At 28.5% G+C, this 12784-nt stretch overlaps 2 protein-coding genes across 2 annotated transcripts; one reads left to right on the forward strand and one right to left on the reverse strand.

The window, feature by feature from the left end:
* Positions 1–517: 517 nt before the first annotated feature.
* Positions 518–4921, reverse strand: Phum_PHUM157180 (zinc finger protein MYND domain-containing protein, putative; the record flags this gene model as incomplete). The annotated part of the gene is given in 10 exon segments (XM_002424822.1): positions 518–640; positions 735–1030; positions 1514–1749; positions 3314–3555; positions 3634–3830; positions 3902–4015; positions 4166–4175; positions 4187–4330; positions 4414–4569; positions 4658–4921. 10 exon segments carry the CDS (start codon positions 4919–4921, stop codon positions 518–520), a joined length of 1782 nt encoding a protein of 593 aa, XP_002424867.1.
* Positions 4922–7363: 2442 nt separating this feature from the next.
* On the forward strand, positions 7364–10210 carry Phum_PHUM157190 (zinc finger protein, putative; the record flags this gene model as incomplete). The annotated part of the gene is made up of 10 exons (XM_002424823.1): positions 7364–7569; positions 7691–7901; positions 8018–8233; positions 8400–8589; positions 8678–8805; positions 8887–9149; positions 9226–9454; positions 9549–9683; positions 9792–9999; positions 10071–10210. The coding sequence occupies 10 exons, from the start codon at positions 7364–7366 to the stop codon at positions 10208–10210; spliced, it is 1926 nt and encodes a 641-aa protein (XP_002424868.1).
* Positions 10211–12784: the final 2574 nt, after the last annotated feature.

The following is a 12784-nucleotide window of genomic DNA, read 5'->3' on the forward strand; positions in this document are numbered from 1 at the left end:
CGACCCGTCGGAAAAAAAAAAAAAAAAACAAAGATGCGACGGTGTTATAAATTATTTTAACATCTCCTGTCGTATCCTGTTTCCTCATCCTAATTAACCGACAGCCATTCTGCATTATCATCATCATCATCATCATCATCATCATGGATCCTTTGTAATCTCGTGCAAAAGAAAACCGGTTGTTGCAAGATGAAGTTCGAGGAACAAATACGTCGACATCCGTTATAGGATCGAAGAAACCCACGAGTTCCCCCGTCGCCACTTCAATTATTGCTGTTGTTATTATTATTATTATTATTACTACCACTACCGCTACCGCTACCGCTTCACTACCATCATCCCTTTTGAAAGTAAAAATTCTTTTTTCGAATACTGATAAAAAATTGTAAATGGGTGGTATTGCCTGGTCCTAAAATCAATAAACAACAACAAAACTGGTTAGTAGCTCCTCATTTAAAATAATTTAAGGATTTTCCTTTTTCCTTTTTTTGGAAAACTATTTACCGTTAAAAACATTTTATCTTTTCCTCCTGCAAACTCTTTTATGTTCGGATTGCCAATGTGCTTGCTGACATTCGACGCTGCAGTAAGCAGTATTCCAACAGCAGTGGTATATTGCTTCAGTCTCACAGTTGTAACACTACAAGTGAAGGAAGGGGGAGGGGGGTAAAAAAAAAAAAATTAATAAATGATAATGATAATAATAAATTGAGTTTACGTCATCACTCACTCACCCATTGTTTCTTTTTTATTTCCGATATATTCATGACGTGTTTGTTGTTTATCTCGGACAATTCATCCTCGTGATCGCTCCTCATCCTTTCCAAAATCACTCTCGTCTTGTTCAATTCGACTTCGAGCATTTTGCTCGCGTTCAATTGAACCTGCAATTCTTTTTCCAATTCCGCGATCCTTTCCGCTTTTTGTACCAATTCTTGAGATTCTTCCGCGGTCACTTCCGCTCGACTCGTTTGAACGGAAACGGATCGCGTTATCGGTTCCTGCGACGAACTCGACACGATCGTTTCCTCTTTTTCCTTCAACTCTTCCTTGTCCTCCGCCTTTTTATTTTTAACCTTTTTATCGTCGACAATATTTTTTTGCTTTTTTATTTTTTGTACTTTTTCCTCGAGCGATTCCGTTTTTGATTTTTTCGTACTTTTTTTCAATTTTTTATCCAATTCCGACTCGGATTCCGTTTCTTGTTTCAATTCGCCCCTTTTCCGGTGCTGATCCTCCGAATCCGAACTTTCGTAACTTTTTTTTTTATTTTTACTCTGTTCCTTTTTCAATTGTTCGTCGTTGATATCCAATTTCGAAATGTATTTTTTAAACATTTCTCTCATTTCCGCCATTTCTTCCGTTTTGTTTTCCATTTTACGAGATAGAGGCTCTTCCGAATCCGAACTATTATTGCAGCATTCCTTTTCCGCTTTGCTTCCGCTCGAATTTTTCACATTTCCCTTGTCTTTTCCAAATTTCTCTTCGTCATCGTCGTCGAATGCATCCTTACCACTTTTATTCATGACTCTTTGACTCGCTCTCTGTCCGATTTTTCCGCCGTCTTTATTTTTCCCCTTTGTACTAACTTTAAAATCGTTTTCCGGACTCGTCGACGTTTCTTTCTTCGACGTGCTTCTAGTAAATTGTTTTTTTTCTCTCGCCGAACTTTCAATATCGTTGCTATCGGAAGCCTCTTTCGATTTCCCGTGTCGGGTATCTTTGGCGGAAGCCATGTCGGAATCCGAACTCACGTTGACTATTTTTAATTTCATATGATTTTTATTTTTCTGGTTACGATCCAACGAGAGTTTAATTTTCGTTTCGGGTTTGTTTGTAGGTAGGACAGTCTTTTTCATATTATTTTTTATTAAATTATCCTTTGATTTATCATCGTCATCCGAGTCATCCGTATAATCTCCATCGTTTCTTTTTGATTCAGGCGTCGTCTTTTTTTCCGACCCGTTTGCTTTCAGTTTGGAAGTTTTCCCGGAGTTTAGCGAATTTTTTATTTTTTTACTCGTTTCCCCCATGCTCGCATTTTCCGAAATGCTATCTGACGTGCCGTCGGATTCAACGACGGTATCAGATTTTTTACAATTAAATTTGTCTTTGTCATCTTTCGAATTATCCTTTTCGACATTTTTCATGTTCAATTTTGATGAGATCTTTTTATTTATTCCCGTTTTGAATTTTTTTTTAGGCGAGTTTAATACGAAATCCGAGTCTGAAAATAAAACAAGAAAAAAATTTTCCGTTTCCGATCAATTTACATAAAATAAAATCAAACTGACATAATCCTATTTTTACTCACCCGATTCTTCCTTCGAACTAAAATCCGATTCGTCGTCTGCTTCCGAACTCGATGTATAAATTTTCTGAACAATTTTTTTTGAAGTTTTCCTACCATTTTCTGAATTCCTGTCTTTAAGATTTTCCTGATTACTCCTCGCAATTTTTTCAAACGACAAATTTTGATTTGATTCTTTCAAACTAAATAAAGTGTTGCCATTGCTGTTGCTGCTGCTCGTTTTAGACGTGTTCGATGATTTTTTTTTCGTTTCGAAATTATCATTTGAACTAACGGTCGATGAATCGAATGTTTCACATTTGTTTTTCTTTTTCTTTGTCATTTTTTTTTTATTTGATTCGTCGTCTGATGAATCCGAACTTTCCGTTATTTTTTTACTGTTTTTTTTACCCGTACTTTTGTTGGTTTTAAGAAATTTCGAAAGTTTGCCACCGTCCTCGGAGCTCATATTTAACCATTTTTTCATTTTCAAATCTGCCGATTCCTCTTTGGAAATATCTAAAATAAAAATAATTATTGAATTTTTTTTAGAAAAATTAACTTCATAAAAATACAAATGAGTTTGACTCACCATCTTTTGCCGAGTCTGATTTATTAGATCCTTTGGGTTTATCCACTCCCGATTTTAATAACTCGTCGAAAATCTCATCCGTATTTTTTTTTGGCAAATTTTCATTTTTTGAACTGTTATTAAAAGTAAAACTATCTAACGAATCACTACTAAAGTCATACACCTCTTTTTTTTTCCTTCCCTTTTTAGACTTGATGGAACCTGAACTATTCATAATCTCACTACTACTTCCCTTCATCGGTCTTCCCCTTTTTTTTTTTACGACAGACGTTTCCGTCACTTTCGGCGTCGATATTACGCTAGAGCTCGATCTTCTTTTGACTTTTTGTTTCATTAACATGGCGTTGTGTTTTTCCATTATGGCTTTTTGCTTTTTAATCCGATTTTCTTTTTCTATTTGTCTTTCTTGCTCTGTGTCGATGCTTTCGTACTCGGAACTCGAACTCGATTCTACAAATTTCGTAAAGTTGTTTGTGGCTATCCTAGCTTTTTCAAGAAGTTCTTGATGTCTTTTCAATTCTTCGCAAGCTTTGTTCCAAGCTGATGATCTTTTTCCTTGAAGCGTGTGAATGTTGACTGAAATGGGTCTAATATGAGCTTTTGGAATCATGGCTCTCAAATGTTGGGCACCGAAAAACCGAACATCATATTGATCGTCTTCGACTTTGATTACCTAATAAAAAATAAATGTGTATTATTTTCCTTTAATGATTTTAAAGTACTTTTCAATAGTGAATAATTCAAAACTTACTTTTGCAGGCCAATAAGGAAATCCAAATTGTTTTGCATAAACTAATTCGTGTGGCTTTCTACATGGCTTGCAAAACCATAATTTTTTTTTATCCCCGTGGCTTTGCTTATAACAATCCACACATTGCTTTATTTCCTGCAAGTCTTGAATGCAGTCTCTAAGCATTTGCCTTGCAATATCAGCAACAGCACTGTCGACTTTAAACAATCAATTCATTATTTTTAGTATCAGATGTTTTTAAACACAAAACAAAATTAATTTCAATTACCTCCATTATAAATGACCATATTGTGAACAATATTAAGTGCATCTACATGAAACTCTTCCAAGAGTTTGTATCTGTGTTGGTCGATTTTGTCTTCCATAAGAGTGAGATTCATATCTCTAGCAATGAGTAATTGGGTTCTCCATGCTTCATTTTCATCCGGGGCAGGAATTGTAGGGGGAGTCAAGACCTAAAAAATTATAAGATGTAAATAATAAAAAATAATTTTGTAATTTTATTCTAACCTCAGCATCATATTATAATTACCTGAGCCAGCCTATCGGAAACTAAAACATTTTTATTCGGAGGTGGAAGCCTTTGATCTTTTAATGTAAGTGGATATTTTGATTTTAATTTTTGAAGTGTATAACCCAACAGTCTGTTTAATTTTGATTTTTTCATTTGAAATTTATCTGGAGTTACTTCGCACATCTAAAAAAAAAATTTTATTAAAATTTATGAAAACACGACTAAAAGACAAAGACACATGTAGACGATTCATAGTTTTTAATTACCTTACAAACATGGCATACAAAAGCTCCCTCAGGAAGATCAGTTGATGAAATGCAAGCAAGATGATAAACTCTAAGGCAGTTAGGTCTGGAACAGCATATTACATCTCCAGCTCTATGACAGTCAAAACAATACCAATCAAAATCATCTGGCTTCAACTGCAAAATCAAATGGTTAATAATTTAAAAAATATGATTTACTTTAAAATAATATTCGATCACTTGCTAAGACATATTAAATATTTACACTGAGTAAAGGCAATTTGTAACCTTCTTGTTCCGAACCTATATAATTCCCTTTACTTATAGTTCTCTTTGTTATCTCAATTAAGCCATCTCTAACACAATGGTTTAACTGCCTGGTGACTTCTTCTTCACTAACACCAAATTCCTTAAGCATAAATTTTTGAATTCTTTCAGCTGTAGGAACTTGCCTTTGGCCCCTTATATTTTTAATGGCATCCCATAGCTGCTGGGTAACTTGTGGACAAGAAACCCTTCTGCGAGTCATCGACTCGAATAAACTAAAACGATAAAAAATAAAAGTTTATAAGAAAGAGAGTGAGGGAATGATTATAGATAATTTTGATTAAAAAAGCAAACACCCACTTTTTAGTAGAACCAGACATTCTCTGCTTAAGTATCAGTCATCACTGAAGAGAAACTGTAACCAAATACAAATAATTAATTTGGTAAATAAACTACACATAGATAAATTGTTAATATAAAAAAATTTTTTGTTAATTTTACGTTAAATAAAATGTTGATGAACATCAAATAATAATTGATAGAGTAAAAAGGATAATAACTTTTCTTTTTTCGCGGGTTTTTGAAAAAAACAAAGTGAAAAAAAAAAAAAAAAAAAACATAGTTTAGTAAAGAAAAATAACATAAAGGCCGTTAAAAAAATACACATTACGTATTATTTACAGACGTTAAGAAAATTTATAATAAAACGATAAAGCACAACAATTAATACAAAGAACTAATAAAAGAATTTAATTTACATCTAAACTCACCACTCCATTTTTCTTTTAAACAAAGAATGTTGCGAATGTTTTCAATAAAACAATTACATTTTTACCGTTTGTTTAAAAAAAATTTAAAGTTTATGTTATACAACTATTTAAAATGACCACGGTTATTATTTTAAAACAAACTAATAGTAATTGTTTTAAATTTACGACAAAAATAAACTGTATTTTGATTAACTAACGCTCCGGCCATTTTGAAATTATTTATTGTTAAGTGCGTTACAATACATAATTGCATTTTAACTAAAATACCTATTTAATTTTTAAATATAAAAAAACTATTCGCAATAAAAATTTTTAATTTATTAAAATTAATTAATTACAAGTGATCATTTGACAATTATAATTTATAATAAAATTTGTGCGTAAATATTCAAATAATGATTAAAAAAAAAAATAATAATAAAGAAACGCGATCATTAGCCAACGTTTGAAAAGAATATTGTAATTTAAAAAAAAAAAAAAAATTTAAATTCGAACAAATAAAATTTTTAATAAATTAAATAAAGAATAATTTACTCTAAAACTTTTGGAAATCACAATTTAATAATAAATAAACTTTGAAAATATTGTACTTTTAAAAATGTTTTTTTTTTTTTTTTTAACCCCCTTTAGGTTCTCTATTAAATAAATAAAAAAAGATTAATTAATAAATAATTAATAAAAAGATTTTAAAAAACGATACAGATATAAGATAAAAAGTACCAATTTATAAATTCCAGTATATTTTTTTATTTTTCCATAAAAAAAAATTTATAAAAAATTTTAACAATGTAAATCTAAATATTTAAGTAAATATATTTGTCATTTCTCTGTTTTAAGCATAAATCAACATTTTTTTTAATAGAAAAGGTTTCGCGTTTTAGTAATTAATAATATATATTTTTTTCAGTAATTTTTTATAAAGTAATAAGAGAAAGTATTTTTTTGTAGGCCTAAAATAAAATTTTTTTTTTTTTAAAAAAAGACAAAAAAAAAAAAAAATGAAATTCGAAAAGTTAACTAACTGTTTTACGAACGTTATTTTGCTAGCGTTTAAAGCTGAGTCATAGAGAACAATTACAAAGATCTATTTTCGAACGCGGACCCCAGTAAGAGGAAATGTAAAATGGATGTGCTTACAAACGCCGAGTAAATCAAAGCTATGAAATATATTTTATTATAAGTTCTTATTATTTTAGGTATATTTATTACGTTTTATAATGTTTATATTATTTAAATAAATTGCCTTTACGTTGTTTCACGTGAAGAAAATCATTTTTAAAGTAATAAATAGTTTTTTTTAACGGAAACACCAAAAAAAATCATATATATGTGTTTTATTAATTTCGTATTGTCGGTATTTACATCTATTGATTGGTATTTTTCATTCCAGAGTTATTTAACGACTTATTTTAATTTATATTTTGGAATAACGTTAAATTATAAAACTGGATGCTTTATTCAATGGTGTTGGTTATGATAAAATCGACGTGAAGATGCTGAAACAGGTTTTGTTTATTTGTTTGTATTCATTCTGTCTCTTTCTTGAGAGACAAAGATGTGTAAAATTTATTTCATTTTATTAACCTTTATGTGTATTTAAATTTTATTTAATTACTATAAATAATTAATTATTGCATTTTTAAAAATATTAAAATTTATTTTAGCTCTACTTTAATCATATATTATATCTAAATACATTCAATTTTATTGATTTAATTGTAGATGTGCAAGTAAAAGTCAAAGCATTTTTTTACTTTGTCGTTAAGTATTATTTGTTTTAAATATTATTTTTATTATTATTATTATTATTATTAATTAATATTAATTATTATTATTAATATTATTAATAAATATCTACAATTACATTTAAAAATTTATTTTACACATTAAGTAGTGTAAGAGTATATTATATTATTTTGCAATTCCTTTTTAGTATGTCTATTAACACAGGATGGTTGCAGCAACCTACCAGATCTGACCAACAGCATCTCAGTAATGCGATTGTAATAAAAGCGGAAGATCAACATTTATTTCTTCAAGCAACCGATTCATCAGGCCAACAACGAGGTTTAATTAAAATTCCGACAAGTTCTGTAGTTGGGAAATGCTCCATGTTTACTCAAACAGAGCCAACGAATAGGTAATTTTAAGTTACTTTTAGAATCAGAGGCAGAAAAACCAAAGTGAGCTATTTCTTCGAAAGAAGCTTTCATACAATGAAGAAATGTTGTAAAATCATTTTTGAAAATTTTAATAATTAGATTTACTCAAACTGAATCAACTCCACTCACCTATAGGGGAGATAACGGGAGGGGTAATGAAACTACGACTACTGCCACAGCTATTGCCATGTTTGAACCAGCTCAAGTTCAACCTCAGGTTTACATTGCAACAGCAGTCGAGAAAAAAGATCCAGATTGCAAAACGGAATTCCCTTTCTGTTATAACGTCAATATGATTCAAAAAGTTCCAGTGAGTTAATTTTATTAATAAAACTATGTTTTTAAAATTAAAATTTAGTTTGTAAATTTTATTTATAATTTTTAAAAAAAAATTCATTCATTCATATTGTTAATTGTAAATTATAGGTCCAAACAACCACAGGCACGACGGTTGGTACTGCTGTAGTGGATGACAAAGGATGTTATCGTTTGGATGTTGGTCAACCATTTTCATATAACTATGCATTAGTCAATCAAATGTCACTGGCAGCTGCTACCTCATTCAAATGTGATGTATGTGGTTTAGCTTTTGCACATATCTCGTTATTAAATCATCACAAACGTGTTCATGCTCAGAATTCGGTAATTTGGTACTTCTATTTATCAAAGAATCACACACCTCTTTATTGAGCACTTCATTTTAAAAATAAATTTAGATAAAATAAAAGAAACAAAGAAAAAAAAAAAAAAAAAAAAAGTAATCAAAGAGAACGTGAATAAAATTTAAGATAAATTTTTTTTTTTTCAGGGTCCAACACAGCAATTACAGTCACAGCAACAGAATGCAGAGCAACAAACGGGTCAGCAACAGCAATCGCAGCAACAGCAACCTCAACAGCAGCAAAATAGACAATATAATTGTGACATTTGCGGAATGTCTTTCAATTTATCAGGGGAACTTAAAAGTCATAAAAATGCTTTACATAAGGATCATCAGGGTAGGTTTATCATTATCAGGCACATTCATTTTCCAACCTCGTTGAATTTTCCTTCCTTGCAAAGAAAACTTATAAATTTTGTTTTTAGTTACTATGAGTGAGCCAGAGCCCAAAATTTCAGTAACGAGGTCGTGTGAAATTTGTGGTTTGGAAGTTACAATGAATCACATAGCCGGGTTAAAAAGAAAGAAATTTAAATGTTCAAATTGCTTGGAGGTATTATTATTATTATTTTCCAAAATAAAATTTAAAATTATATCAATTTCATATAAAAAAATTATTATTATCATTTTTTAGTCTTTTCATTTAAAACACATGGAAAATAACACGAGTAGTTTTGGCGGAAGTGGAAATTCGGGCAATAGCGCGACCACTTCGTCCTCAACGGGAGGAACGAAACCGGGTCACCATCCAGTGAAAAAGCGGGGATTGCCTTGCGTGACAAAGTGTCAACAGTGTAACGGATCTGGAATAATATTTATCGGGGGATCAAAAAATCATAAGTTAAGTCATGCCGAAAAAACATTTCAGTGCAATATATGTGAGGGGACATTTTCTAGGTAAATCAATGGAATTTAAATTCCGATTTAAAAAAATTTAATTCATTAAAATTTTCCCAAAAATTTTTTTTCAAAGATATTCAAGTTTGTGGTCTCATAAAAGACTTCACACGGGTGATAAACCGTTTAAATGTTTGCGTTGCGGGCTGTGCTTTGCCAAGGCAGCGTACCTTAAAAATCATAGTAGAGTACACACGGGAGAAAAACCTTTTAAATGTAACACATGCGGAATGCAATTTTCCCAGTCTCCTCATTTGAAAAATCACGAAAGGATTCACAGCGGCGAACGGCCGTATCAATGCGAGGTTTTCTCTTTTTTTTTTCTATTTCCACGTTTTTTTTTTTAAAAGAAAATTATAAGGGAATTGAAATTTTTTTTATTATTTTTTTTACCGACAGATTTGTGAAAAAACATTTGCCAGACATTCAACCCTGTGGAATCATAGGGGTATACACACGGGAGAAAAACCTTACAGGTGTAACGTGTGCGATTCGAAATTTAATCAAGCAACTCATTTAAAAAATCATTCAAAGGTTGGAAAATGGAAAATTAAATACAAAAATTTTTTTTTTTTTTACGGTCGTTCGAGCGAGCGAGCGCGCCCCCCCCCACTTACGCAACACTTTTTTTATTTTTGTTAGGTTCACACGGGTGAAAAACCTTTCAAATGCGACATTTGCGAAGTTAGTTTTGCCGATCGATTCGCATTGAAACGACACAGGAGCGTACACGAAAAATATGCTCGAACGGCAACGAATCAAGCAGCTGCTCAAGGCATAATAAAACTCGAAGGTAAAATAAAAGAAAAAATTAAAGATGATTATAAAAAAATGGAAGAAAAGAAAAAGAGTTATGAAAAAAAAAAAAAAAAAAAAAAAAAAAAATGGCGTGTCATTTTTCTTAAATTTTTTTTTTTTTAGGAAATGGTAATTCCGTAAACGCCAACGCGACGGTATCCGTAGATTTAAGCATGGGACAAATATTTAAATGCGAAGTTCCTTGCGATCCTTGTGACGTAGCATTTCCAGGATGTTCACGTGGACAGGATACGAAGCAATAAGTTGTTTCATTTTAATATTTAAAAAAAAGAAAAAGAAATAATTTACCGTTAGAATCAATTGCCTTTGGTATTTCTCTCACTCTCACTCTCACTCTCTCTTTCTTTCTCTTTTTATACATGGACTACTTTTTTTCTTTCTTTCTCTCTTTCTCTTTCTTTTATACATGGACTACTTTTTTCTTTCTTTCTCTCTTTCTCTCTCTCCGCTCCGCCCCCCCCTCCACAATTTTTTTTTGTTTATACACGTGTATGAAATAGCTAGACCGGAAACAGTTTTTTTTTTTACTTTTACTTCTTCGTGCTAAATGAAAAAAAGTCTGCTGTCAAGAGAAAAAAGGAGCCAAAACATTTAATTAAGTGAAATGAAAAATAATAATAATAAGAGAAAAAGAAGTACTCTGTTCAGTTAGTTTTAAAAAAAAAAAAAAAAAAAAAATGAAAAACGGTGACAACAATGATAAAAACAAACAAACAAACAAACAAACATTTTGTATGCATTTAAGTGTTATTTAAAAGAAAAATAATTTTTTTTTTTTTTTTATATATATATATATATATAATATACATAAAACTAAAAATTTAAAAATTTTCGCGGTTGTTGTAAAACAAACAAAAACAAACAAAACAATCGGTAACAAAAAAAAAAAAAAATCGTGTCGTCCATCACCACCGGTTAAAGTTGAGCACTGTATTAAATTTATTATTATTATTATTATTATTATTATTTAATTATTAATTTTTTTTTTTGAATATTTTAATATTTTTTATTATTATTATTTTAAATTTTATTTTTTTCGGCCGTTCATTTATTATTATTATTATTATTATTATTATTATTTTGTATTTATAAATGATATATATATATATCGGAATTAGAATTTAGGTTTAATTAATTGTATTTAAACTTAAGTAGATGATATTCCCATGTGGAAACGTGATGATGATGATGATGATGATGATGATAAGAAGAAGAATGATGATGATGATGATGATGATGATGATGATGATGAAAATGGAAAATAAATAAAATTTTTTTTTATTCGACCGAAATATGAAGGATGTGGTTTTAATTTTTTTTTAATTTTTTAATTTTCTGTATTTTTTTCTTTTGTTTTAAAAAAAAAAAAAAAGGCGCGAAAGTGAAATTTAAAAAAAGGAAAATAAAATAATGAAGAAAAAAAAAGGAAAAAAAGGAAAAAAGAAAATATGATAATTTATATGTCGGTTTTAAACTCTTTTTCAATCTCTCTATCTCTTTCTCTATCTTTCTGTCTATCCTTTCTTTATTCCAGTTTTTTTCATCGTTTTGTATTAATATTATTATCATTATTATTATTATTATTATTATTATTATTATTATTATTATTATTATTATTATTATTATTAGATTTTTTGTTAATTCGTATCCGTATGATTTATATGCTTTGTTATATGCGGGGAAAAAAAATGTTGGATTCCCCTCCTCCCCCCCCCCAAAAAAAAAAGGAAAAAAGAAAAAAACGCGTAGTTTATTCGATTTTGATTAATTTTTTTACATTTCGAACGGTTTATTATCATTATTATGATTATTATTATTATTATGATTATTATTATTATAACTATTATTATTATTGTTTGGATTCATTTTTTTTTATTACCGTAGATGAAAATTTAGAGAGAAAAAAAAAAAAAGAAAAATTAAAGGAAAATTCTGACGGGAGTTTTTAATTTCAAATGATGAGGGCGATATTTAATTACATAATTCACTTTAAAAACTGTAATAATAATAATAATAGTAATAATAATAATAATATTATCGATGACGATGATGAATTAAAATAAAAATAAATAAATAAATTGTTTTACGCTCCGTCGCGTTTTTTTTTTTTTTTTTTTTATTTAAATTCAAAACAGGTAATAATAATAATAATAATAATAATAATAATAATAATAATAATAATAATAATAATAATAATAATAATATTAATAATAATAATAATAATAATAATCTTCGGACTCATTTACATCATCATCATCGTCATCGTCATCAACATTGTTAACGTTAATATCGAAATCATATTTATGAATTATTTTTATTATTATTATTTTTTTTAATGGATTAAATATTTTTGTTCTTAATTAATTAATTATTTATTTATTTATTTTTATTTTTTATTATTATTATTATTATTATAATTTTATGTATTAAATAATGTGGGTTTTATAATAAAAATATGAAATTATATTTATATGGAAAAAAAAAAACAAAAACATATTATTATTATTATTTATTTATTTATAATATTTCCTTTTATGTAAAGAAAGATTATGTGACGGTAAAGACGACGACGACGATTTTGATATAATAATAATAATAATAATAATAATAATAATAATAATAATAATAAAAATGAATTTTTCTTTTTAATAAAAACACTTTTTTAATAAAATCAAAAACAGAAAAAAAAAAACAATAATGATAATAATGTATAGATAATGTAATTTTATATGTACAATAATAATAATAATAATAATAATAATAGTAATAGTAATAATAATAATAATTAAATTTTTTTATTTTTATTTTAATTTAAA

This window comes from Pediculus humanus, genomic scaffold (assembly GCF_000006295.1).
Source record: "Pediculus humanus corporis 1103172107500 genomic scaffold, whole genome shotgun sequence".
In the NCBI taxonomy this organism is placed as follows: domain Eukaryota; kingdom Metazoa; phylum Arthropoda; class Insecta; order Psocodea; family Pediculidae; genus Pediculus; species Pediculus humanus.